We start from the raw sequence: 15,543 nt of genomic DNA on the forward strand, positions 1-15,543 counted from the left end.
AGTTATTAAAGCTTTGGTCCCAACCACCCCTCCTGGGGTTTTTTGTTTGTTTGGTTGGTTTTGTTTTTGTTTTGGGGTTTTTTTTTGTTTTGTTTTGTTTTTTGTTTTTTTTTTCTTTTGGAAAAAGATAGCCTGATACCAAAAAGCTAGTTAGTGTCCTTGATGTCTAAAAAGACATGAACTAGGCTAAACCTTGGTTGTCTGTATAGAATAATGAATTAATAACCAAGGGAAATCAGCACAGATTTTGGTACTCTTTAGGGATAGCACAGCATGCACCTACGAGTATTCTGTGCATAATTTGAAGCATTGTTTGCCACTTTCCATTACTATTGCTGTATGTTGGGCCATCCTTTGGGAGATGAGGATGTTTTTACTTGGTACTGTTCTTCCTCATGCCCTGTATTTTACACAGGCATGGAACTGCACACATTGCTGGGTTTACCATGTTTACGCTGTTGGGGCTCAGAACTCCTATGAACTACAGGGCACTAGTGGTTTTAATAATTGTTTTAAACTGTGGAAACTGCGCTGTGAAATTGTAGTCAATTCACTACATCAATTCACTAGGATGCTCTAGGAGACCATTTTCAGTCTCTCTTTCTGTTCCTTTCAAAATACAAGTGCTTTGGCCTTCTGTTGTCCTGTAGCTGTCCTCTTTAAGCTGTGTTTTCTGATTGTAAGGCTGCAAATCAAGCTGTTGGATATTATTATATCCAATATTATTATCAAATGTTGAAATGGAGATATTTTCCACTGTCTTTTATCTCTATCTACTGATTCAGCAATGTGCTTGGAGAATTTAGACAAATTTGTGAGCCTTTGCTAAATTCCTAATGACAGCCTCTTCATAAATAATACATTTCTAAATGTTTTTAATGTTTCTGCCTTATCAGTGTCCAGTATCTTCCATAGAAGAGAAGCCAGGCTTGCTGTTGATCTTTCTATTTTCTTTTATTTCTTTCTTATAAGACTCATGTCTAGGTCCTTGCAGTTGTCTGTCAATAAACACTTGTTACTTAGCTGCCACAGATTTCCAAGTGCCTTAATATTTCCCTTGCTACTGTTCTCAAGGAACATAAACAAAAGGGATTTTATGACTAGCATCCTGAATGGGTGAACTAGTCAAATCACACTACACTTAAATGACGTTTTTTATCTCTCTTTGAAAAGCCCTTAATGTTTCAGGCAGATAATTTGTGAGCTATTAGATGGTAATAAGACAGACAGAGATCTTGGAGGAATTGGTACCAAGTGCTCTAAAGGCTGATGGTTTTGATTTTTTGCATAGTATACTATAGTATATATAACCCCGTGCTAGCTATGTTTTAAAACTTAGTTTTGATTTTGTTCTGAACTTGCAAATGCACAAAAACCAGTGTGTAGTATGAAATATAAATGAACGTGTAGATTACAATGAACCTCTTGCAATATGTGAAACTACCTCAAGAATGTGCATAATAAATTCAGCCCTTTGGAGGAAAAACCTAACAGTGGCTGAATTTTCAGGAGAGATAATTCCACTGAAAAGTATTCCCTGCCACTCAGGCATCCTGCTTCATAAGACCCATACAGGAGAACACAGCATTAATCCTCAAACCAGCAGACTCCCAGGGCAGATAATTATGGTGAGCTCGATGTTTCAGATGAAAATGGTAAAATAACTGCCTACAGTTGAGGAAGAGGTAATGTTTGAAACAATCAACAGGGAAGCCAATAAATCTGTGGAGCTTTGAGCCTGGTTTCTCTAACAGCCATACCGCTGATGAAGTAGGGAGCAGCTGAAGATGGCTATTTTTTATAGACTGAGTTTTGGACTATACTTTTCTTTTAACTTATTAAAAATATTTTTCATTGTCTCAGAGCTTACAATTTTTCTCTTTTTTTGGTGACAGTAATTTTCTTCCTGAATAATGTTTTCCTTTCTTCATATCTGAATTTCAGGATTACAATATGCAATAGCTTTTCAAACTGTTGAACCTAAGCATACTTTCAGAGGTTGCCCATTCATTCTTTGCAAAATAGAAAAGCAGATGAATCATTATTCTTTTGAGAGCACCCCAGAAATATCATCTCAAGCTTTAGATTGTGCTTGTGTCTGTGTTTATGCCAGATGGCTCCGGCTCAGTTGGCTGTTTGGGCATTGTACTGGAAATAGTTTAACTGTACTTCATATAGCTTTATTTACTCTCTCATTAATTTTAACTTTTCCAGAAGTTTTCCCTCTTCAGAAGCCATTAGGGTTAGGTTTCATGCCGTGTTATGAATTTTTAAGTAACTGGAGAGAGCTCTGTCACATTACAGGAGCAAAACAGATATTTGAGACTGCCTGAAGTATAGTTATTCTCTTATATTTATTTGTGATCTTGAAGGTGGCGTTTTTTGTTCTATTACCTCAGCTTATACTGATCAATTGTTTAAAAAATATAACTTATGTGGGTGAGCAAAATTGTCATATAGCAGAGTGGTTTGTATTGTATATATATTAGAGATTCTAGTTAGGTGGGGCTTTTTGTTTATTACATCTGCAATTAGCAGCCCGTAGTGTATATTTATGTGCTGGGTTTGACCTTTTAGCCTATTGCACCTTCCACAAGTGCAGATATTTATTTTGTTAGAATGGCACAACCATTTGTCACTGAGCAAAACCTGCAGAAGAGCCTTGTGGTATATAAGTTGATTAGATGTCCTTCAGAAACCTTCTGAAGAAACCAGAACAGCACCTCATTTATTGTTGTAAACAACAAAAAACCTCTTGTGGTAACTGCTGCTAATGTTTGAAGAGAGCTTTTGCTCCAAAGCATGAAGTATACTCTATTTACTTGAGGTTACAGCTGGCAAAGATTTTTCCATCACCACTTAATTTTTTCCTGCAGTTATCTTGTTCATGGTTCTTCCTCTGACTTTTATAGGAGCATGGCCATAACATATTGAGAAAAGACTGCAAAATACAGTTGAGTGTAGTATATTTAGGTCTTGTAAAAATAGCGAATTCCCAACAGGATTTTAATTATCAATTAGTGCTGCTTGCAGGCAGACAAATCTATGAATTTCTCAAGTACAACATCCAAGGCGTGACTTCAGAGTACTTCAAAGAAAAATGGCTTTGTCAATAGAAACTGCAGTATACTTAACTTAGAGATAAGGTATAAAGTAGACTCAGAGACGTGTATTTTACAATGCTCTCCACTTTTCCAAATAATTTAAGTATCAGTGGAGAGAACAATTTCTGGCTCTCAAGAAAGTCCTAATGTGAAACTCCTTTTCACTTTAGGAGAGCAGTACGGTATTGAATTGACTTTCTTCACCAACTTGCAATACAAGAATTGTTGGGAGTGCAGGGCAGGGAGATGTGGTGAAAATAGAATGGTTATATTCCTCTCTAGTGTTTACAGATGGATTGGGTTCCTCTGCTTTTAGAAACTTTAGTCTCATTTGTCGTATTTAAGCCAAATTAGAACTTTGTACACAAACTGTACAAAGAGGGTTAGTGAGTCTCAACCTAGTGAATCATTTTCCTTGATGAAAGGAGCTGGGGGAGATTTTCATCAGTAAAACCTAATAGCAGTTCCACTTAAAAATAATTGTTTTTCTTACTTGCCTGATGTGACCAGTAATTCTGAGAAGTGCTGAACAGTAGCAGCAACTGCTTGTAAGTGAGAGCATTGTTTAGTTGTGAGGGGATGCCTATCATGAATTTTTTAGTGTCTTTCAGGGTACTTTGCATACTTAGTGGTCCAAACTGTGTGTTTAGTAACAGTCCTGAATTTTTATAAGTATATTCATAGGAGTGGTAAGCCAGTTATATTTAATGCAAATGATAGCTCAATTTAATTGCATTTAAAGTAGGATGAGTATTTAAATGTAGAGTATGTTGTTGTATTTATAGTTTTGAGCATGTCTTTAATGTAGTTAAGGTGGGATTCCCAAACCTGGAAAAATAATTGGAAGGGACTGCAGGCTGGTGTTTGGAAAGGACTTTCACCTGCTTGGATGGCTTCTCCTGACAGTGCTCCAGGCTCTATTTCCAAAGGAAATTAAATAAACTAGAGATGCCATGGACACCTCAGTTCATGAGTTAGCGCTGTTTTTCTTAGCTGAGCCCAGATCTTCAATGTTTTAGGTGCAGAGAGACACATCCAGTGCTTTGTACTTACTGAGGTCCTGCTGAGTCCTTACTGAGAACCTTTGGCTTGCACTACGGTGAGAAAAGTCATGATTGTTTCATCCCTAAAGAAAATGAACCATATTTTAAATAGTTTCCTAAAATACAGAGTCAGGTATCCCAATTCAGACAGTTGCCTCTGATTGTTGCCCTTGTGGTCTAAATAAGGACAAGACCCAGCAAAACAAAAGCAAGGAGTTAGAAAAATGAAAAAGATACCAACAGGACAGTACGGTTTTTCTAGGTAATTATGTGCAAATATTTGACTCTTAATGGAAGACGTGTGCTTTCAGACATTGCAGAAAGAGTAGGCTTTTGGGGTGATTCACATTCACAGGCTTTGACTGACTGTGATTAATGACAATATTTTGGCAAAATTATTTCTACTGCCATTCTGTAAAGACCAGAAAATGTAAAACACAGTACCAAAGTCACAGGTGAAATCCTAGTTTTACTTGAAAATGCTGAATATGTATGATTAAAATTTAAGAGTCCTCTCTGTAGGAAACTGCAGGTGTGACTATTTTTAATGTAAACTTGTATTCTGTTATGGACTCTTTATAGGTCTGCTTTTGTATTTTCAGTCATAGCCTGAAAACATCTGGCATTACTCACTTAAATCCTCCTAATCTTCTGTTTGATTACACATGTTCCAGTCTAGTTACGGTCCATCAGAAAAGCAAAAATAAAGCATATTTCATATGTAAAAGTTTTTGACTTGTGTTCATATTAAAAGTAAATAAAGGGAATAAATGAAATTATTCCCTTCAGCCTTTTACTAAGCACTGTTCTCAGAAAAGCAGGTTTTTTGAAGAATGATAACCATCTAAAAATATGACTTCTATTTACATATATTGCAGGTTTATGTTTTTCTATTTTTATTTGGAAATTTTTAATCTCTTCCCTGGTAAAAAATCAGCAGGAACGGTTAGGGTTTTTTAAGACTTTGATACTACTTGTGAAGTCCTTGGTGCTGCTTTCCACTGTATGATAGTTCATTAAAACACTTGGTTGTCACGGGATGCTGTTTGCAAGTGCAGTAAATAACAACTTTGCCAGTAACTGTCTAAGGGCAGCTGGAAGTTTCTGCACTCTGAGGAAATAATCCAGCGTGCTGACTTGCAACTGTACGACATGAAATGAAAGGCTGCCCCTCCTGAAGACACACGTGCACTTGAAGCTCAGATTTTTGTTACATTTTATTTAGGTGAAGTTAGAAATCTTTGGATTTAGGACCCAACTCCTATCTGGTTTTGTAACATTTCATGTTTTACAGAACTTGGATAAGCCAGAGCTGCTTTTGAGTGCATGATCCTATTTTATAGATTTTTAAGACATAAAAAATTGAAGCTATTCTATCTTGGCTTCAGGAGCTGTGAGGCTGAATGTTCCTTTTTGTCTGCATATGAGGTTCTACGTATTAATTGTAATGAAAGGCATTTTCTATATTTGCATGTGTTTTATCAGGTAGGAAGTACTGCACTAAAATTGACTTACAGATTGTAGAAGTGAATTGTGTGATTAAAATTGAAACTGTTTGTAATGGCAAGAATAAAGAATATTATGAATAATCATGGCTGGGCTTCACGAATGAAGATTCAGGAAAGGTCTCTATGAAGCTTAAAAAATGGAAATACTTTCTATTGTAGTGCCTGTAGCTGAGTTCATTTAACTGTGAAGGGTAATTTTTTTTTCTTTCTAAAAAATGCTCTCTACAAAATATACCTTATGCTTGCTTTTAAATCTTGTTTTTCATTTCAAACACACTTTCATCTCTGGTTAAATTTATTACAGGTGTATAAACAGTCCTTAGTGCCATTTTAATTGTATAAAGAAAATGAGACCCCAAAAATGGATTTACATTTAACAGTGTTAGATTGGCCTAATTGTTTGCTTCTCTAAATTCTCTTGCTAAATGCTGTACTTCCCCTGTGAGGCCAGTTTCTGTTATTACACAGTGAATCGTGTATGATCAGGCATGGTAGGAGTGAAAATGCTGCCATCACAATGTTAGAAGATGGTTCCTCTATCAGGTAGGAACCTGAGTTTATAGCAGTAGGATATTGAACATGCAGATGTTTACTGTGTATCTTCCACCACATGAAGTATGTGGAAAGGGTTATTTATGGACAGCATCTAGTTTCTTACTTCTCTGCTTTATGGTACTTAGCTATTCCGTGTACTAAGAAATGGCTGCTACTTAACACCTGTTTATTTCCTCTTTATAATCTTGTTAAAACAGCTCTACCTGGTGTGAAGTCTTTATCTCATGTTCATATCCTGTTGATGGCATCTCCTGCTCATAAGTCAGTCTTGAACAAAGGCACTTAATGATTCAGTCTGAGTTCGGGATCTATAGATGCACAAAGCTGGGGAGCAAGTTTAGTAAACATACATAGCTGAAAACAGCCATTTTTTTTTTTTTGGTCAAGGTAAATGGTAGCAATATTGTTAAAAAATACCAATTAAAAATGTAACTTAGATGTTTTGATAAAAAAAGAGTTTATTATTTTCCTGCCTCCTCCGCTGTTTTCATAGAGTGTATTATTTCCTTCCTGCTACTTCTGTTACAGCATAGAGCTTCCTTTTTTGGACACTTGGGCTCTGTTCATCTAAGTAAACTGTCTATTGCTGTTACTTCACAAATCTTGATCGTGTTTGCTAAGGGAGTAGTTTGAAGACCAGCTCTTTCTGTATCACTCTTGTATTTTAACTCTTTTTAATTTTTTTTGCTAGTGAGCTGTAACACACCACCAAGAGTCTGTGTGGGTGCTCATGTCAGCCCAAAATGGGACAGAACCACATGCATATTGAGCACAGCCTTCAGATAGAAACTTGTGCTGATGGTGGTCCTGGCTGTAGCAGAAACATGATACAAATCATGCCAGCCATCAACTTATCCTTCACTGTGTGATTCTCTCATTTTCCTTGCACTTGCATTTGTGTGATTGTTAATTGTTTATGGAATAGACTACACTGAAAATAAATAGTTGTTTTTTTCTGTCATTTGGTTTGCAGGCAGATTTTTTCCTTGAATCATTTCTCATAGGCACAAAGTGTCAAAGTGATTGAAAAGAAAGGAGGCAGAATTTAAGGCAGCCCAACTGCCCTCTGACTTTGAAACAACAGCTAGAGAGTGATTAAATGATTGAAGTAGTAATTTACAGACATGCATGCGTGTAGAATTAAGTAGAAGATTCAATATGAGGCTTGATGGCACATTGAATGCAATTTTCTATAAATCATTTTTTTCCATACTTTATTTTACAGTTGCTGCTAACTTACAGAAAATAGTAGATGATCCAAAGGCCTTGAAAACATTGACTTTTAAGTTGGTAAGTAACAGCATGAAGGGAAGAAACAAACTAATTATCACAGAATCAACTTTGTGTGAATATTATCTTATTTACAGCTATTTTGTTGAATAAATGTGTTGACAGATGACTGAAATTGCCATGTATGAGTGAAAAAGCTTAAACCCTGTTTCGACAGGAGGGCTCCATAACTGTGCATGGGGAAGGAGGTTCAGTCACGTGAGTTCTGAGGAAGTCTGAGGTTTAGGTGAGAAACTGCAGGAAGAAAACCTATGAGAAGAATTTCAGAAACAAGTAAAGCAGAGAAAACTGTAGTTCCTAGGTTAACACTCCTTCAGCCCCACTCACTTAGCTCTGCCCCGACTGAAATGTCCTCTGCTAATGGACATTTTGTTCCAACCCCATTTTTTTTAACACCTGCCACCATTTTTCTTGCATGCAGGTCACCCTCTTTACTTGCTTCTCCTTAGTTGTTCTTCTCAACCTTCTCTCAATTGACCATCCACACCTGCAAGTTTATCTTGCTCCCAGTATATTTCATTACTTTTTCTCCTTTGCTTTCTATCTTCTGTATGTACATCATCAGATACTGGGTTTGGGTCTGGGGCTCTCTTCTGTGCTGCATTTTGTGCCCTGGACCCTGGGTCCTAATTCTGGTTGATTTTGATGGTATCATGATAGATCTAATTTAATATTAATAAATTTACATTGCAAAAACTTAAGTCAGAATTGATGTGCTCTGTTTTTATTTCTTGCTAAAATTAAGTTGAAAAATTTATATACTTGAAATTATTGAATTATTGGCTGTGGAAATACCAAGCTCTTACCAATTAGCTTTCAGCGCCTTTTGCTGAGAGTGACTCATCACATATGAAAAACTAGAATGAATATCTTTTAGATAAGCTTTGTTTATAAAAGCAGCTACTTTAGATGGGTTGTAGAGAGTCATTTTTAGACCTAGTTGATGATAATGTATTAATTCAGGATTGTTGTTCCAGTGTCATTCCTGAAATACAAAGTCGAATAGTTTTAGCTGACTCATTTGGACTCTTCTACAGTCCAGTAAAATCTCCAGAACTGACATGTTTCTTGTGAGAAGGGATTGGGTGGGGGAGTAAAGACACATTATTTTGTTTCTGTGCCCTTTGCTATAAATACAGTGTAACGGCTGATGCTTCCCTTTTTGCAGCTGATCTGTGCTCTTGCTGCCTAAACATCTGAATTGGCTTTATTGTGCAATCAATGGCTTCTCAGTAAGAGCATTTAGATAGATAGATACTCCTGAGGCTCTACAGAAGTCTGAGTTTCTTTTTCGAACACTTAAAATAGAAGTGTGAAATTCCAAAACGTAATATCCCATAGTATTCAGGTTATATATGGTGAAAACAAATCCTCTTGAAAATTTAGGTTCGGGTATTTCTGTGATTCAGTTGGATTTATTCCTGGGGAGCAGTCAATGTCACATGGTATGTGAATGCTGCTATCATCCTTATCCTTACCTTAATCAGAATTAATAGACAATGCAAACTCAATGTCTCTGTCCCTTCTGGGTAAGTTGCATTGGCTAGATAACAATTCCTGAGGTTATTTTTTTACCTAAGTTTCTTCCTGATACTTTTGCTCTAGGTTTCCTGCATTAGTTCCCTAGTTTGCGGGAAAAGAACATAACTGCGAGAAATATGCTAATTTATTATTATTATTATTATTGGATTAATTTAATGTATGTTCCATTTCTGCCTGTTTCTGTATTGCGTACTGAAGTTGCTAAATTAATTGGGGCCTAGGAGAACTGTGTCATATCTTTGTATGCCCTCCTGGGTCTTTGCTACCTCTTAGCAAGATCTCACTGAATTTGAGAGCATTTGTATACAACTTGATTAAAATAATTTTGTTGGTAAATATTTAATGGGGATTCAAGGTCTAAATGTAGGTAATCCTATATCCATTCAGAGAATTCAGCTGAAAAGTACTCCTTAGTCTAGGATTAGTTACTTCTATTTGTGGACAAAGAATCTTGTTAGCATCTCACTGCTTACAGATTGCTTTTGCTGATATTTTGCTGGTATAGAGTATTTCTATTCAAATGGCAAGCATTTCATCTTTTGGGGAAAAAAAGGAACAATTTATGTCTTAACTACTTTTGTCTTTAATTATTACCAAAATGGTAAAGAAAATTTTTAAAGTGAGGTGCCTGGATGGCAGGGGTTGGATTCTCCCTCTTGCGTATTTTTGAAACAGCGTATCTTTGATCTTAAAATGACGTTATTCTGCAGAAGGTATATATAGTATTAAATCTCCCTTAGTTGTCTTGGCTAACACAGAATTAAGGCTTCCCTGCAGGATCCAGCTGTCCACGCTTTGGGAAGGAGGCTGCTTTAATACATATGTAATCGTGGCAACACTCAAGGAAACACAGAATTATTGCACAGCATAATTTGCATTTCATATAAGGATTTTTTTTCTGAAAAAGAGCGGGAAAAAATACTAATGAAGGGGTGCATTCAGTCACTACTGAATACTTTCATGTTGCAGTTTGTGTATAGTAGTTGTACTTACACTAAGCACAAAATCTAAGCTGATAAATTCCAGGTGCATTAAATAGATATAAAATGGTATTCACTGACAAGGAAGGCATTTAAAAATCTATATGCATCTAGATATGTTACTTACATGGCTTTGAGAAGATTGACAGCTAGCTAGAGTGTAGAATGATGTAGTAGTGTTAGCTCTTTTTAGCATTTCAAGTGCAAATCTGCATTTATTTAGTAAATTCCCAATTCAAGAACCATTCAAATATCTTAATACTAAACAATGGTGATGATCTCAGATCTTTAACTTGCTGCTTCAGTGAAATAACAGCTGTGAAATACTATCTGAAGAGAGAACTTCTGTTCTCTGTGTCTGCTCAAAGTAAATTTTAAAGAGTAGCCTGATGTAATGCTTCCACAAGTGGCAACACAGTTTAAGTTTGGTCATGAAAATTGAGCGGATTGTGTCACTTGGCGCACCTTGTATGCACAGTCTGAGAGCTCTTTACCATATACTGCATGAACACGAACCACATCTATTAAAGGGTTCAACTGCTACTCGTGCATGAAAGGATCAAGAGAGTTTTTATAGGGTGAATCAATTGTTCTGTTGAGGATTTTTCGTGATATGCAAAAGAATCTGAAGGCATCTGTCATAGCTAACTTAGAACTACACACTTTTAATCCAGTTGTGTTATTGTTTTATCTACCACACAGATAAAAATGCATGAAAAACTTTATTTAAAACGTAGTCACTTTTGTCCTACAAAAAAAAATTTTGTATTTAAAAATGAAAATATAAAAATATTTTGCCTCCAGCATTTTTTTTTTAAAGCAGACCTAAAGTAACAGTTCAGTCCTGAGCAAGGTGGGTTTATATCCTTACCATTATATGTGAAAAATGAACTGATCACTTGTGCCAGTTTGTAAAGCCAGTTTCTTACAGGCTTTACTGAGGAATCTCAACTATACAGTTTCAAGTACTAGACTGTACTGCTAGAAGGGAGCTGTCCTTTTGCAAATATTAGTATTTACTCTTCGTAGACTGCTTCAGTTTCTTGTTTGAAAATTTAGTTGGTTGGTATTCCAAACCGACTTGCTGGCTGGACTCGTGAGACATTTGCTGTGTATAGCACAGTGGTAAAAAGTGGATTCTATACATGTGTATTAATTGCTGTTCATGACTAAAAATAGCATACTCACATGAAAAATTTGGCTCCAGTTGGGAAACTTTAGTGTAAAGAACTTGGGTATTTCAGAGTTCATTTTCCAGTATTTATTTTCCATAATCTTTAATATTGATTACAGTGGTTTGCTAAAATTAAGGATGCATTTGGCTGATGTTGACAGAGGCTACACCAAGCAGTCTGAAAACTTTTATTCAACTAAGCTGTTTGCTGAGTAGGCTATATGGGGAAAATTTATATCCTGGCTGTCAGATCCTCTGTTGTAGTGTGATATACTAAACATTTCTGTTTGTACTTGCAGGCCTCTGGCTGTGATGGCACTGAGATTCCCGATGAAGTGAAACTGATTGGTTTTGCTCAGTTAAGCGTCAGCTGATGTCTGTCCCTTGACCCCAAGCCGAATTTTGAGATTGCGAAGAGGCCAGCTTAGATGCAAAGGAAAATTAATGCACCACACACTGAGTTCTGCTTCATTATCTAACAATTCACAAAGTCAGAACAAGCAAAGCCCACAGCTACACTGCTGCTGTTAACATTCAAAATGCTCCTAAATGTCTCTTAGCAGTTGATTTGGATTCCCCCTAAGTGACAAGCTTGTGGAAGTACACTCAGGTGGTTATATTTATTGGTTACAAAAGGAATTTTCTATCAAGCTTACTTCTTTCATAAACTTTGAGTGATACTATTCTACCTGTACTTGTGGTTGATAATACTGCCTCTATTCTGTTCTATTTAGAAATTAACATACATATAAAAGTTTAGAATTATTAGCCAAACTTGAAATCTAGTTTTAAAAATGACTGTGAATTTTATTTTTCATATATTTATGCATTACAACACTAGTAATAAGAAAATGATTTGACTTGATTATGTACTATTTGCAGTTAATCTCCCACTATTTAAAAAAGTTTCAGGTATGTCTTTGAAGTATTTGGTAACTTCTAGGGGTTTTTTGAAATTAATTGATTCGGCATTAGCAAACTTTTGTTGGTTGTGTGTCAAAAAACCAGTCCACAAACTGATTGTCAAGGGAGTGGGAGGTGCCTTGCAGATATTAATGTTTTAAGAATGTGCCTGAGGCTGCTTATATAAATAATCTCCATTTTCTAAGTACCATACATATGGTACAACATATATAAATATATATAGTTATCTGAGCAAGGAGGGGATATACAGTAGCAAAGATGTTAGAGTATTTTGACTATGCTTTATTGGGGAGTCTATGAGCTAGAGCTATTTTGAACTGTTGTTGTTAAGGTAGAATGCGTACTGTGTCCATCTCTGACCTGACTTACCCTTAATGACAGAAACCGGTTTCATACAGGTGATAAAAACTTGAAGAATGGAACTGAAGCTTTATTTCAAGTTCTGTAGAATACCAAGGTGGAGTGAAAATAATAGGGCTTTGTGCAATGATCAAGTAAAACTCTGTTACAAAGAAAACACGACCCAAGTAGTCTTCTGCTTAACCTGTGACATAGATGTTATGGAGCTAGTGAACCTTAGAAGGAATTCCAAATTTGGAGACATGTTTCTCAGAGGTTACAATTTAAACTACTTCCTAGCTAATCCTAGATAAGCGGCAGCTCTGTAATGTACTGAAAATGGCAAATATATATTATTAAGAAAAGTTATTTATAATGCCTTGTTATAATCGTTGAGGTGTTCTAGAACCATTTGCATACGACTCAATGTAATCCCATCCCATCCTACTGTTTACATGATGATTACTCCAAGATGACTGCAAAGGTTCAAAAAATAAAGTAAAAATAAAGGTGTATTGCGCAAACTGATTTGTGTTTCGAATTTCCATGTTCTGTGTGCATCTCAGTGGCACAGAGGTGCTGCAGGGCCGTGTTACAGATGGCTGCTGCCCTTACTTTGTTTACAAGCAGCACCTGAGAAGGAGGATGGAAGGAATTGCTGCCTGCTCTCCCCTGCTTTGCAGAAGCCATTTTTAAGGCTCCCCAGGTGTTTGTACTTAACTCCCAAAGTGTTTGTACTTAACTCCCAAGGTGTTTGTACTTAAAGAAATAATTTGTGTTTCTGGCCCTGTGTGCCTGTGGGGTGCTGGTTGGCGTGAGAAGAGACAGGGGCGGCCCGGGGTAGGGCAGGTGGCCCCAGCTGAGGCGTGTTTGGGCTGATGAGGCTTCTGGGGGCGATTGGTGCCCTGAGAGCCCTTGGTGGGCGAACCCCAGCCCAGGGGTGGGTTTTGTCAGCCCTGGAGCAGCCGAACAACAGCGGTAAGTGAGCCTTTCCCCGGTGACCTGGGCACTGTGGCCGGCCTTGGCCCCAGGGTGTCTTTGCGGGTGTGGTGGGCAGGGGACCGGCCCCAGCTGCCTGTGACAGTGCGGGGACGGTGCTGCCCCCGGGGAGCTCGGCTGTGCGGGGACGGTGCTGCCCCCGGGGAGCTCGGCTGTGCGGGGACGGTGCTGCCCCCGGGGAGCTCGGCTGTGCCGGGACGGTGCTGCCCCCGGGGAGCTCGGCTGTGCCGGGACGGTGCTGCCCCCGGGGAGCTCGGCTGTGCGGGGACGGTGCTGCCCCCGGGGAGCTCGGCTGTGCCGGGTGGGAACACATCGTGTCCGGGGTGCGGGGCGGGCTGCGATTTGCGCTCGCCTTTGTGTTGGAGTATGGAGTAAACTGAAAAGGTACCTTAAACGTGCGTCTATCAGTGACACAGTTGATAACCTGCAACACTGCGACGGGGTGGTTGCTGAGCAAAATCGGGAGGAGTTAAATGCTGAGCATTGCAATTGGTTTATTTTTGTTACATATGTTAATGTAGACTTCTCTAAACATTGCACCACTATTGATTAATCCATCTGCCAAGTAGTTAGCTGGTTAGATTTGTTTTCCAGAGGAAAAAAAAAAAGTGTTCAGGGAAGCTTGTTGTTTTCACAGATCAACAAAAAGAAGTGGGAATATATATTTTGATGAAAATCATGTTCCACTCACTATACTCTTCCCCAGAGGCTGGGGAAAAGGTGTTGGGGTATGAATAGCAACTGTCAAAAGTGCTCATCTGCTGTGGTGGTTAGGGCTGCAGGAGGTATCTAAATAAAGAATGTAATGCTTTAATTGTGGCAATCAGCAGTATTGTGCCAAGATAAAGTGGTAACAGTTGTTGCTCACTTGTGGTCTGATATAGAAACATGGTGATGCTTCACTGGGCTTCCTGGATTCAGTGAGACAGCAAATTCGTGCAGCAGTGTTATTTATCTCATCTGTGTTGGTTTCTTAATATTTTTTTTGTTGCTGCCAAGATATTGTGAATAAATACAAAGTGAGCAGAATTAGTTTTTGAAAAAGTAGAAAGAAAGAAGAGGTAGTTAAAGCCTTAGTGTCCCTTAAAATTAGTTTATAAGTAGTTTATTCTCTCGGTACATACAGGTGGAAAAAAAAGTTGAAAATATATGGTACATTGCACTAGAAAGCTGTGCAAGCAATGATACAGTAGAAATAAATATCAAATGTAATAGGAATTTGCTTCCTGAATGCTGTATTTGCATCTTTTGTTAAATAATAAGCGAAAAGAGAAAATCAGTATTCATTTGTTCATGTTTACATGAAAAGCATTTAGGAGGTGGGTAAAGTTCTCATGTGTATGTCATGACTCATCCCAAAGCAGTTGTGATGCTTCTGTTAGAAAGGTGTTGCCGGCTGCAGCACCTGTCTGTGTTTGAAGGAAGAGGTCTCTAATTAATGAGGTGAAGCTGTAACAAGTGAGCTACCATCTAGTTGTCTCTAAGGCCAAGAAAATAGGACTTAATTAGATGCTGCTAAAAATACAATAATCTCTGGTGATTATATGCCAGTGCTTGCAGCTGGGCACTTGCAGGCTCTGTGGGCTGATTAATGTCAGTGTCCATGGAGCCAGCCATGCCAGTGGGCTCTGCTTCAGTTTGCTGAAAGTAGCTCTGTGGGCTGAGATGAAAGTCAATTGATGAAACACAGTTCTGTATTTATTATTTTAAAGTGTTAGAAAGGATGAATATAAATGTAGAATTTAGATCACTACAAAACTAGGCCTGGAGTGTAAAGGAGTGGGAGAGGAGGGACATTTCCAGCATTTTATCTCCTGGGACTCTGGTGTGGGCTTTAGGTCAGAAAAGCTGCCTCCCATGCTGGCAACATATGCTTTTCATGCCAAGAGAACAGGAGCACATGTCTCTTTCTTCTGATGAGTGCTGACCTCAGATATTCGCACGAACAATACAGTTTTGCATTCAAACTGAAATTCAGCTAGCTAGTTGGGATAAGTATTCTTGCTTTCTAGAATATTATCTTATGTACCATCACAATTTCCTCTATCGACTTCCCTGCCCCAGAGCATATTTCTGCTTTGTGCA

The 15,543-nt window shown here is 37.9% G+C and overlaps 1 protein-coding gene across 5 annotated transcripts in view; it reads left to right on the plus strand.

Moving 5' to 3' along the window:
- STK39 (serine/threonine kinase 39) overlaps positions 1–12,987 on the plus strand; it is an 81,417-nt gene extending 68,430 nt beyond the window's left edge. For 4 of the 5 annotated variants that reach the window (XM_064660983.1, XM_064660979.1, XM_064660981.1 and 1 more), the window contains 2 exons: positions 7,436–7,500; positions 11,496–12,987. In XM_064660983.1, coding sequence (XP_064517053.1) covers positions 7,436–7,500; positions 11,496–11,570 — 140 coding nt within the window. In that variant the 3' untranslated portion in view covers positions 11,571–12,987. Of the gene's footprint in view, positions 1–7,435; positions 7,501–7,657; positions 8,209–11,495 lie in introns of those variants that run through there. The other variant, XM_064660980.1, reaches the window with a different exon arrangement.
- Positions 12,988–15,543: the final 2,556 nt, after the last annotated feature.

Source organism: Pseudopipra pipra, chromosome 7 (genome assembly GCF_036250125.1).
Source record: "Pseudopipra pipra isolate bDixPip1 chromosome 7, bDixPip1.hap1, whole genome shotgun sequence".
Lineage (NCBI taxonomy): Eukaryota > Metazoa > Chordata > Aves > Passeriformes > Pipridae > Pseudopipra > Pseudopipra pipra.